Consider the following 12,500-nt stretch of genomic DNA (forward strand, 5'->3'; position numbering starts at 1 on the left):
TTTCCCACTTGCTCCCGTTTCCTGGATGGAGAGGAAGCTTCACGGCGTAACGCTCTCTCGTCTCTGGCACTGCGCTGATGATGAAACAGACGACAGATGCTGTGGTCTCGCTGGAAAACAAGTGCTAACAAATAGCGACAGCGACGCTCAGCCTGTACTTACATGCTGCCTATATGAGGTTCAGTGCAGGGAATGGGAAAAGCCACCTAATGAGATGGTGTGTGTGTGTGCACGTGCATGTGTGTGTGTGTGTATATATATATATGTTCGTGTGTGTGTGTGTGTGTGTGTGTGTGTGTGTGTGTGTGTGTGTGTGTGTGTTGCATCAGGTCAGCCGTCCCCGACTTCTTTCTTCTTCTCTTTGGCCTTGACCGAGGGCTTTTTGGACACCTTTACTTTCTCTTTCTCAGGCTCGAGCGCAGAGTTGTTCTCCCTGTTCGATTCTTTTTTCGACTCTTTCAACGATTCCTTTGACTCCTTCTTCGACTCTTTCTCCTTGGTTGACTCTTTTGAGTCCTTCTTGATCTCTTTTAACTCTTTCTCTGGATCCTTCGCTTTCTTTTCTTTTGATGAACCTGAAAAAAAAAGAAAACAGATTTAAGAGAACATTGAAAATCAGATCAAATTTATTATTAGTCATTTTTTTATTTTATTTTAATAATTCAGATAGCATTTACTTTACAAATTGTTGCTGTAAAAACAGTCAATTATAATATAGAGAATAATATATGCATAGGTAACATGAGATATTAAACATGTAACTAACAAATAAATTGTTGGAAGAACAAATTGTGTCGTTTGCTTAAAAGTTTTTGCCCCGCAATATTTACAGATTCAACCCATTTCTATGTTTATATCTTAAATTAGTCAGGTGTAAATCGTGCGTATTTAGATGTAAAAATGATTTGCTTTATTATTTTTGTTAGAATTTTCTGTTTTATCTTTACATTTAATTTGATAATACATTTCAATAATATACATTTTTACTGAAATCATCTTTGAATTTTTTTGGGACATTTTATGCTGTTCACAATTTGCTTTAGTAACATCTAACAGGTGTTATTATTTAGTAATTACCGCGTGCGCTTGTTTATCAGACCTCCCATAAAAAATTTTTAAAAAGAAGGTGTGTGAAATACAACAGCAAGGTGAATTATTTCCATTTGGTACGAGTTATCGGGTGTTTAGAGGTCAGAGATAACATTGAGATCGGGGAATTTAACCGATTATATACGGACGCACGAATATATTATGGATAAGTGTGCGTATACATACACAGACACACACGCAGAAGCAGCAGTGCTACCCCCCACACACTGAAGATAAATCACATTAAAACATCTTTGATGCATGTGCTTATCGTTGTGCAAACACACACACACACACTTAACAGAGTGTGTAGAATGCCGTCATGTGTCAGTGGCCCAATTAAGCTGGTGTCTGCTGTCAGCTCCCAGGGGGAAAAACTGTAAGCTTGGTCAGTCTCTCTTTCTATATCTCTGTCTCTCTGGACCCGGAGACGCCAAGTGCGCAGGTGGGAGGATAGAGACTCGTCCCGGTGGGTTTAAGTGTTCTCTCTTAGCAGTGTGTGTACTAGCACTGGGCAGTATCATGGGGTTGTGATTAAGCGCATGATCCCATCGTGTGTGTCTGATTCTGACAGACGTTTCTGCTGCCTGCTGTGACTGACAGAGTGACAACAGCACCTGACTCATAACAAAAGAAACGTGAACACACACAAGCACAGGTTCCTCTCAGCTTCTGATTGGCTCACTGATAAGGTAAGAACAGGGCCGTCCAGTCCCAGCGATCGCCGTCGCTCATTAACGTCTAGCAAAGCGTCCGGTGTGTGTTTTCCCGAGCGACCGTTTTAAAACGAGTCTCCTTCAGCTCTTGTAATATAAATGTTGAGAGTAGATTGACTGAGAGAACTTCTAAGTGCTTCCATATGACGGAAACCTCAACATGCAAATGAGTTCCCGTGCGGCCGGCCAAACCAAAACAAGAGGGCGAGATAAGAAGAAATACATACGTGAAAAACTATAGAGAGGCTCGTAAAAAAAAGCCGCACGGGCAGAAGAACAAAGCGGCACGTGTGATGTGAGGCGGAAAAGCACTAATAAAGCTGGAGTCTATATATATATATATATATATATATATATATTATATATATATATATAAGCAGAGACGGCTTCAAGAGTGAGTAGAGCCAGTGCCAGGGCTTGTACCAACCACCAACCTAACTCTTGGATCTTTTACAGCTAATTAAAGCTGCAGTATGTAACTTTGTTAAGAAGAAAGCATGACTGTATTTGAAATATTGACACAAAAGAGTTATTGAAACAGTAGAGGGAAACGCTCTAGTACATGGAAAGTCTAAAATACGAACTACTTGGGTTGGATCAGACTTCATGGGCCGCCAGAGCAAATCTTAAAGGAAATCCTCCAATTTCCAAGTCCGCCCCACTGCAGCTTTAAATGCAAAAATCTGAGCATGCACAAGTGTGTGCGCTGACTAAGACATGTTCTCTCACACCTGCAAGCAGATCTCTCTACTCTGAGGTTCGTTTTTAACTAGTGAGACATTCTAGCCCGAAACAGAAATTCCTAACTTCCAGTGAAACATAAAACTTATTATTAATTTCAGAAATTTTTTGAATGACTCTTTCTGCTTTTTATGCTAAAACAGTTCATTAAATAAATACCAGGTAATGAAGCAACACGTTACTGGTTAACAGATAGTTTGACATTACTCTACAAAAACCAAGCTAATATACCTTATAAAAATAATACTAAATGGATAAATATGATCGATTTCATGAATTCTTCGTGTGGTTGATTTTAAGAAGTATTCTGCGTTCGCGCCGGCTGCAATTTTCCACCTCACGGCACTCAGATTACTCTACGTTAGTCCCTGTGGGCGTGTCCTATCTTTAGTCTATTGCCGGTTGCCATGGTTTGACCGGTAGCACCAGGCTAGAGCAGAATCCACACAAACTAGCTACAGAATGTAAATAAAACCAGCCATTTGATCACTAAACATACAATTCTAGACTATAATTGCTCAACTTTGTTGTGCCACTTGGCCCAATCATTTCATCAGTTCTCATTGAAAATAAATGGCTCCCGGCTGCTTTGTCGAGTCACATCGCAGGGTTAACAACTACACCTCATTCATTTTTTTTTTTCATCCTATATATCAGTTATATAACAACAAGTCTTCACCTTAATTCCCCCCCCCAATTTCGCTTTTAAACTTGGCCGAACTTGGAGATGAAATGGAGACCGCAGTATGTCACAGGTCACAGGTTAATCCTGTGCTGTCAGGTAACTACAGGTCTAATCTTTACAGCTACTGTGTTGGAGTGTTTGAGCGTAGGTGAAGGGGAAGCAAAGGTGTGAGCTTACGACCCTGTAAAAAATCTGAACTTGTCATAATCTGACGATCTGAATAAGCAAGCGCACAATGATTAGACTGGACTTCATCGTCACTGCACGGGTACAAGAAACAGTAACGGAATGTGGTTTTGCGTCGAGTCAGATGTAGCCTCTAGCACTCTTGATATTTAAAATCCGACAACAATTATGATTATATCATTAAAAAAAAAAAAAAATCACAAACAGTTAAGACTTAAACACAATCAGGGCCATCATACAAAAAATTGAAAAGTCTGGAATAGCTGAAGAGTTGTCAAGAACCCCATTTCTGTTTTCTTTCCCTTTATTTACAGGTAAATAATAACGTGGTTGCTGATAAAGCCTGTAGCTCACTAATTTAACACACAACCCAAACAATGCAACACACACACACACACCAGACTAAACACATCATCTAGTTAGCGCATATCTACCAGTGGAACATCATCTGTGTCACCTCACGTGTTCTGAACATGCATGAGCTTCAAAGTTACTTCACTGAGAAATGTGTGTGTGTGTGTGTGTGTTCTACAGCACGGCGCTATCTCATCAGGCACCAGCACGAGCACACACAGAAAGAAGGACAGTGGTAAACAGTTTGATAACGCCGGCCGAGGACAAAGCACATATCGGCGTTTCAAAGAGTCGATTTTCCGCTCAGGTGGGTGTGTGAGACTCTGACGGCCGTAGTCAAAACACACACACATGGACACACAGAGCGCCTGCATGGCCCTCCGGACTGTTCGATGTGGGAGGCTTCTGCGCTCTTCCCATTGTTTTATAAATACTGCGGCTCTGCTGGACGACTCTCGGCACCGCGTGTGTGTGTCGCAAGCTAAAAGTGGAAGTCATGGGAACTGTCCAGTCAGTACGCGAATGTGTGAGAGTGTTCTGAGAGATCTCAGTATTTCTGTACGTAAGGAGTTAACGAGGAGACGAAACGCATGTATGCGAAAGGCAGGAGACTTGTATAGATACTACTCTATACACACTCCATCAAAGAACTCATCTATTTGATGGCAGCCTGGTGCGTTAGACACCTGCCTCTACCTTCCGCTTTCATAAAGGTGTGGCGGCCCAGGAAAACCCATCATGTGGTGAAACGTTTACGTCTTCTACCACGTATAGTTCTGAAAACGAGAACCAGGCGTATCTGAACCGAACTATTCTTCAGCGTTGTGAAATCCCGCAAAAGCGAGCATTTGAAAGATTTCATTCTGAGCAAAAACGATATAACGATATAACAATATATTTATACATAGTATAGCTATAGTACTTTTACAACATGTCAGACACCAGAAAAATGCAATTATTTGGATTAAAAACTCCAGATTGTATTAATATGCAAAATAGAAACACCTTTAACTGTGCACAAACACCGCCCCCTTTTCCCGGTAAACCTTCCTTATATTTACTTATTAACCCCGCACCGTATTTTACGATGTTTATTACACCGATTTACCATCGAAAATTGTAGGTATCCCAGTTTCTTAAGTCTGCTCACTCCCCGTGGGTATGGCCTTGATGGGTATGGCCTTGATGGGCATGGCCTTCATGTTAACATGAAACCATGTTAACAGTGCACTGTAGTTAAATTCGATTGCTGTGAATTGTTTTCCATCATTTTCTTAATAGAAAGGTGGGATTCATGTGTTTTATTTAGTGTGTTTTTTTTTTTTTCCAAGGTCAGATGGTCAAATGTCAGGACTCACTTTATTATAGCCTTACTTCCATATTCAGCTGGAAATCGTTCATGAATAATGGAAAAATTTTTCCTTCATTCGTTTTAAGGAACTGCTGTATCCTGGACATGGTCAAGGTGGATCTTGGGAATACTGGGTGTGAGGCGAGAATACACCCTGGATGGGTTGATAGTCTATCGCAGGGGTGTCCAATCTAATCCGGAAAGGGCCGGTGTGGGTGCGGGTTTTCATTTCAACCAAGAAGAAGCCACACCTGAATCTATTGAAAGCCAAGATCAACTGATAAACAGGTGGAATCAGGTGTGGCTCCTGCTTGGTTGGAATGAAAACCTGCACCCACACCCGCCCCTCGCGGATAAGATTGGACACCCCTGGTCTATCGCAAGGCCCCATGCACATGCTCTCATTCACACCTAAAAGCACTTCCGAAATCGCCAATCCACCGTCTGTCAAAGTAAACCGGAGAACCTGGACTGCAAACACCAAACACTCCAGGCAGGCTCAGGATCGCTAAATCCGATTTTCCAGCCTTGACTTTGGGTCAGTGGTAACTCTGTGGGTTAGCGTCTGTGTGTGTGTGATTAGAAGATTGCAAATTTAAATTCCAGGACTGGCAGAGATGGATGCACCTTTCCCAAGAGGTGAATCTGCATGAGAACGTGTAACACACCGTTAAGACATAACACATTTTAGTTGGCTGCAGTGAGTAAAGCTTTTCAGCTCATGATTGGGATATGGCCAATTCGAATCCCATAATAAAATGCCTCTGCTATCCGGGTGGGAAAGATGGATTCTTCTCTTTCCCCCTCCAGGCAAAGCAACATTAGTCAACTGTGTGCATCTGTGAGCTCATGTATACAGAATAGGGCAGTCATCGGATGGGTGGGAATTGGATATAAATAAATTAGCGGAGTAAATTGGGTCAAAGGAAGCCACAGCTGTAATGTTACAATCAGTAACTGATTAACATGTTCTTGGTCAACCATAACACACAGAGTAAATAAAGAGAATATAATTATTATTCAGCCTGGAATTCATACAGTCTAATCTCCAGTGCATGTTTTTTAATATTTTAAATGTATATATATATATATATATATATATATTTTATAGTACATTCTGTGACTTTAGATCAACAACAGTTGATGGGTCCTGATGAAATCCGTTTGGAAGACCTAATTGCTTACATCATGACTGTTTGTAAACAACAAAATGATAAATCGTCATACATTGGCTCGTGGAGTGGGAAGAAACTTTCGCCGAGGTCTGGCGGCATCTGCAGCGAATTGTCTTCGACGGGAAATGTTTATACGCAGCCAAACTGAGGCAAGCGGAAAAATCGCAGAGCGTGGCTTTAAGTTGAAGAGTTTAGGATCTTTCACATTTTCACAATTAACTTTCTCACACAGGGAACCACACACTGCACCACACACTGCACATTATATCCCACCGTTCACTGTACTTACAAGCTCTGTCTAAAGTTGTAACTTTGACGGTAAACAGCTCTGGAACGTTTTTGGGTGTGGAACAAGCGAGGGATGATGAAGTGGATCTCCTATCCTTGCCTACTTGGGGGAAAAAAATTCCCTTCGATTTTATTCACCGTAAATCGGAGGGATGAGCTTGTTGACGGTGACTAACTGGGATTTTTTTTTTTTTTTTTTTAAACGAAGGATAGCAATTCACAACGGCGTGTGCCAAAGCTAGACGGGTTGTGGTTTGTGTGTTTGGGCAGGAGGCGAGACTGTTGGTGGGGGGTGGAAAGGAAAGGATGTATGGATGGAGACAGACAGAGAGAGAGAGAGAGGATGGTTAAGGCGGTTGGCTTGTTGTGCTGATCCGGTTTCTTAATACTATTCCTGCTCCTGGAATGCAGGCGTGGGGGTTGAGGAACCCAATCTTGCTGATCCGTCTGTGTATTCTGGTGAAAGCTTTTCCCACTGGGTAATTAACTTCGAAAAGAGCTCCGAGCACGCAGGAACGCGCACCTGCAAGACGCAAACAATCAAGGTGCACCAGGAGGAAGGACTTTGCGCAATCTGTGTTTGCTCTGGCCGCTCTCAGCGCTCGAGGGTGTGGTGCGAGTGTGATCATTCCCGTGGTCAGCGGAGATATTTTCTGTCTTCTTGTCGACGCCCTGGAACGCAACGTCTCCCCTTTACACACTCGCAACTCTGGTCTCCTGTCTCGGGGTTTGCAAAGTCTGCATTCTACCCACACAGGGCTCGACCACATCTAAGACGAGTTAATTCAAGCGGTAGGCCCCGAGGACACACGCATACACACCAAATCCTAAGTGTGTAATCACGCAAGCTGACAAACACATTGCGAGGCATGCTTAAAAGCACCATTAGATTTGAATGTTTGCAAGAACACACACACATTCAACAAGTCGGGCTTGCATTTGAATATGTGCACAAAGAAACCACACACGAAAAAAAACCCAAACCATACAACGCACAAAAGAACCACACATGCTAGATTTCTACAGCGCTAAGCCGACGTGTTCTGTCTCTGGCAAGCCACAGGCTTCCTTTGTTGCGGCAGCGTGTTTGAAAAATCGCTGCAGGGAATCCGAATGGGTTTTTACCGCTTTGCTGCTTCGCACTGGCAATGCGTCTTTTCGTAACCACCAAGCCACCGATTTCACAGAAATCCAACCAGCAGCACACAAAAATATGCATGTCTGGGTTGACAAAAATGGGAATTTTTTTTGCCCCCTTGTTCGCATATTTCAGCTCCACTAAAACCTCAAACAGGTGCTGCGAGTCGTGACAGAAAGTCCCGATTATTTTAATCATTTCCTAAAATGAATTCTCCATGCATTCGTTTTTTGTATTTGTGGCTGGACATTGTAGGCGATGGTTGCCTCACAAGGTCAGGCTGGATTTTATCACTGCGGGCGTTATTTCAGACCCCGAGGCAGCCTCCTCCCTCGCTACAGCCTTACAGAATCATAAATCTGCTGGCTGTTCTATCCTCCCTCTCTCTGTATCTTCTTCTCCATCTCTCCCTCTCTCTCTCCGGTGCTATCTGTATCACCCCTGGGCTGTTGGACGGTTTTGTCAAGAACACCTGCTCCACTGAAAAATATGACGTGTTCTTTCTTCTAAGGGAGTAAAGCATGATGAAAATCTCAATCTCAAAAAAAAAAACCAAAAAAAAAAACCCCAAGCCTTTTGAATCCACAAAGTCCCCTCTGTTGTCCTGAAGAATTTCTGGTGTCTAGACCTATTTGTCTTTGGGTCTTACACCACACAAAACCCTATAAGCATTGTGCAAATAAAGCAACAGACACACAACAATCTCCAAGATGCCTGAGAGTCAAGTAGCTTGATCTATCTGACCTATCAAGTTAAAGCCACCTTGCTCGGAAACTTTTTTTTTTCCCGGGTGTTTTTCCAAGGCACTGTTTTGATTCTGCCGTTTCCCACAGCGTCAGATCGGCCTTTACAATCTAATGTTAACTTCAATAGCTATGACAGGCATGTCATAAAACACCAGATATCATCACTTGACTAAATAGGGAAGGGAGGAAAAAAAAAAAAATCAAGTCTTATTCTTGGCCAGACGGACGATTTCTGTTTTTGGTCATGAATGTAGCGGCAGCTTGCCGGTCAACCTTTGCCAAAGACACTTTATAAACCATGTGGCCTTCTTAAACGAGCGAGAGGGAAGAAAAAAAGGGCAGGAAATAGTTTAATGTAGAATAGAGACAAAAGAGACATTATGTCAGGAGGAAAATCGGAGAACGAAGTCCACTTCTTTCTTGATGTTTTCTCTCGTTGCGGAGGTTGTATGATTAGGGGGCAAGTTACTGTAAGAACCCTCGAAGGACACTACGAACCAGTGGTCCATTTTCCATGCTAACATAAGGCCTTCGTGGAGCTGACACGATTTATGACCGACATGAACCTCTAGCACCTGAGATGGCTTAACTGCGATTTAAAGTGTGCCATAATTCAAGGCGCTTTAAGTCTACCACCTACCAAAAGCACTTCTTTTGGCCCAGGCATGAAGTGCTACATCTGCCTCCTAAAGAACATCCTTCAAAATGTGTATGCGGTATTCCAAGGCAAAGCGATTAGGGAAAAAGTCTCGGCTCGATGACGAGGACGGTGTCGACATGAGGTTTAGCCAGACGGGAGCTTGGAGTCATTTTAGATAAGCCAACACAGAGTTGAGGTACTTCCTCGGATGTATGCACACACTTATTATACCATCCATCATCCCGGTTTGATCAAATCCCCTTGTAGACATGAATAAGGCTGTCAGTGAGGCAGACAGATAGACTGGACTACCGTGGTCCCTCATGACAGGCACATTGTGTGTTCTGATGTGAGTGGGAGGGTTAGAGGTAGTGGCGAGTGCTAAGGAGATGAGATCGGAGATTCCGCAGCAGATCATGCAGCTGTGAAAAGGCAGGAATGTCTGGTTCAAAGCTGTAGACCAAGATCTCCATAATACTCCATAATAATGACCTTACAGACCGTGCCATGACAGAGAGATAAAGATAGAAAGAAAGAGTCGGATAAAGGTTCAGAAGTACCGTGTGAACGTTAGCGCTTGTATCTGTTTACTGCTCCAAATACACCGTGCGGCCAAAAGTATGTACACCTGACCGATCACACGTCTTTTTGAACATGCCATTCAAGATTTAGTCTTCCTTTACTGACAATGCGCTTCACTTTTCTGGGAAGGCATTCCCACTAGAGTTTGTGAGCTCTGGCTGTGGGGATTTTTGCCCAGTCAGCCACAAGAACATTAGTGAGATCAGGAATTGATGTCGGGCGAGGAAGCCTGGGGTTCAGTCTGCATTCCAAGTCATCCCAAAGGAGTTGAGGTCAGGGATCTGTTCAGGCCACTCGAGTTCATCCACACCAACCTTGTGTTCATGGACCTTGCTTTGTGCACAGAAGCAACGCCATGCTGGAACATGTTTGGGCCCCACAGTTCGAGTGAAAGGAAATCTTAATGCTATAGCATACAAAGACATTTCAGACAATTCCTTGCTTCCATCTTTGTGTCAACAGCTTGGGGAAGAAGCCCATATTGTTGTGATGATCAGGTGTCCACATCCTTTTTTGCCATATAGTGTATCTGCATTTGGATTTAAATCAAAAATGGGCGTGGCCTAAAAAAAAGGTTGAAATATCAGCACTGTCAGCATGGTGTACGATTTGTCGACCTCTGTTCCATCACTCTAAGTAATTATTGCTTTCAATTACAGGATCCTGCACAGTTGTAATTTATTATTTATTTTATAATTTAATTAAAAAATGAACTGACTCTTTCCGCAAATACAAACAAACTACTAGCCTAATTAAACCTTCGCAAACCCTGACCAGGCAGTTACTAAGGATACAAGAATGGGTGATGTAAATGCATCCCATGAACATGGACTTTCTCCAAGCTCTGTATCTGATCACTTGCTCGTGCCCCCATGAGAGTAAAAACCTCCTTGCACACATTTTTTGTGATGTCCTACAGGATCCCAGTACTTTATAGTGATCTCCTATTTATATCTGTTTAAAAACATATTATCTGTTCAAATCCAAACAACTTATTCATATACGGTTACATCCACGGACGCCAAATATCCGTCCAGATTCTTCCAGGTTGGTTCAATAATAAGCTTATTACTCCATGCCACTTCTTATTAATGTTACACTCAAGAATACAGATTCATTATTGTGTATATATGGTGCCCAGGTGGAATTGCTGACCACACATAACCATCTTTGAGAAATCCACCGCAGACTCATTTCCCCCCCCCCCGTCAAACAGTGCTTTTCTTCATGCCTGTGGAATCCCACTTATTCCGAGTGACCAAAATTATTTGTGACTAATTGTTAACAAATGGCCGAAACCCAGGGGCGAAGGTAGCGTTTTGGCTCCGAGCTTCTCGATACATTAGCTTTATTGAAGAAGAAAAAAATAAAAAATAAAAAGAAATTGGAAGACATCCATCTTGTGCTCTGTTAATTAGCTTTGTAAATGGGCCAGCGTGTGGACTGGCTGTGTCCTCGTGTTATTTTAACTCCCTGAACGGTGTCAGAGTCGTGGCTGTGTGAAGTTTTAAACATTTCCTCAATTGCTCTGGAGGGTGAAGGTCTACAGTGACTAATAAATTAGACAGTACAAAAAAAAAAACGTGAAAAATCATAATGATGATAAACTAACATGACTACTTTTTTTTGTATTTTTGGCGTTTTCCAAAATCATAATCGTCTCCAACCTTTTACTGCTTAAATGTATGTTTTCGTTCAATGGATCTTCAGATACATCATGTAATACCTCCTTATGGTGCTGTTCAACATTAGAAATGATTCAGATTTTCTGCAGAAGGTTTTCCAAAAGTCCTCTCTACTCATGTCAGTAGCTGCATAACATGAGATTCACTGTCTCTGTGTTGGGGTTTTTTTTTGTTCTTGGGTTTGTTTTTTTGCATTCAGTCATTTCATGTTTTTTTTTTTAAAAATTTTTTTTTTTTTTTTTTTAAAGAATTCAATATTCTTGCCCTTATGGCTTGGACATTTTCTGGACAAAATACACTGTAGTTTGAACATACCATCTGTCTGCTATTCTAGTAAATCCACATTTGATGTCTGGAACTCCCCCCCCCCCCCCGCCGCCCTAACAATCCAACAACCCGTCAACGTTTGCATAATTATCACTTGGCATCTACGTATATTAGAGGTAATTTACCGCAGTACTGAGCTTAAATTTGATTAGATGTAGGCATGCAGCCAGGATGCAGTAATACTGCACATTGTCAATTCAGGCTTACTTAATATTATTGACTTTTTAACATTGACTTTTTTTTTTTTATTTGGCTACCTTTGGGTTTTGAAAATCCTGTCATGTTTGTAGTCCGACAAATAACACGTAAAACTGTTGTTTTTCTAACGCTGAACTCGACTAGAGTTTGTAACTCCTAATTCCTCACCTCCGACCAGGAAAAAAAAAAACCCCAGAGAAACGTCCCCTCAACTTGGAATTCCTACTCGGGAACTTGAGATGGTCTTCTCGAGTGATGTCAGATCGACATGGCTGCTAACAGCATCATTACCTTTAAAAGAGTTATGCTGTATATACTAGTATTAGCATTCGATCGATCAACGAACAGACATACGTGCCTGTTAAACACTGACAATATACAGTTTGCTATTTTGACAAGGAAACTATACATTAATCATCACTTAGCTTATCTTGTTGATAATTAAAGACGAACGTTGATGCGCACTTGTAGCGCAGTTGCGTGTAGGATGAAAATGGCGGCTTTTTAAGCTCTGACTTTCCACTTCCGAGGCAAGACAAACGCAGAATTCTATGCGAAGAAAAGAATTCCGCTGTGCCGTAATGTACATGTGACAAATA

The 12,500-nt window shown here is 42.0% G+C and overlaps 1 protein-coding gene across 4 annotated transcripts in view; it reads right to left on the reverse strand.

Annotated features, from left to right (window-relative positions):
* bbs9 (Bardet-Biedl syndrome 9) overlaps window positions 1-12,500 on the reverse strand; it is a 113,832-nt gene that overhangs the window by 1,514 nt on the left and 99,818 nt on the right. For all 4 annotated transcript variants that reach the window (XM_053650933.1, XM_053650934.1, XM_053650932.1 and 1 more), the window contains one exon: window positions 1-575. This exon is cut by the window's left edge and continues 1,514 nt beyond it. In XM_053650933.1, coding sequence (XP_053506908.1) covers window positions 331-575 — 245 coding nt within the window. In that variant the 3' untranslated portion in view covers window positions 1-330. The remainder of the gene's footprint in view (window positions 576-12,500) is intronic.

Source organism: Ictalurus furcatus, chromosome 20 (genome assembly GCF_023375685.1).
Source record: "Ictalurus furcatus strain D&B chromosome 20, Billie_1.0, whole genome shotgun sequence".
In the NCBI taxonomy this organism is placed as follows: Eukaryota; Metazoa; Chordata; class Actinopteri; order Siluriformes; family Ictaluridae; genus Ictalurus; species Ictalurus furcatus.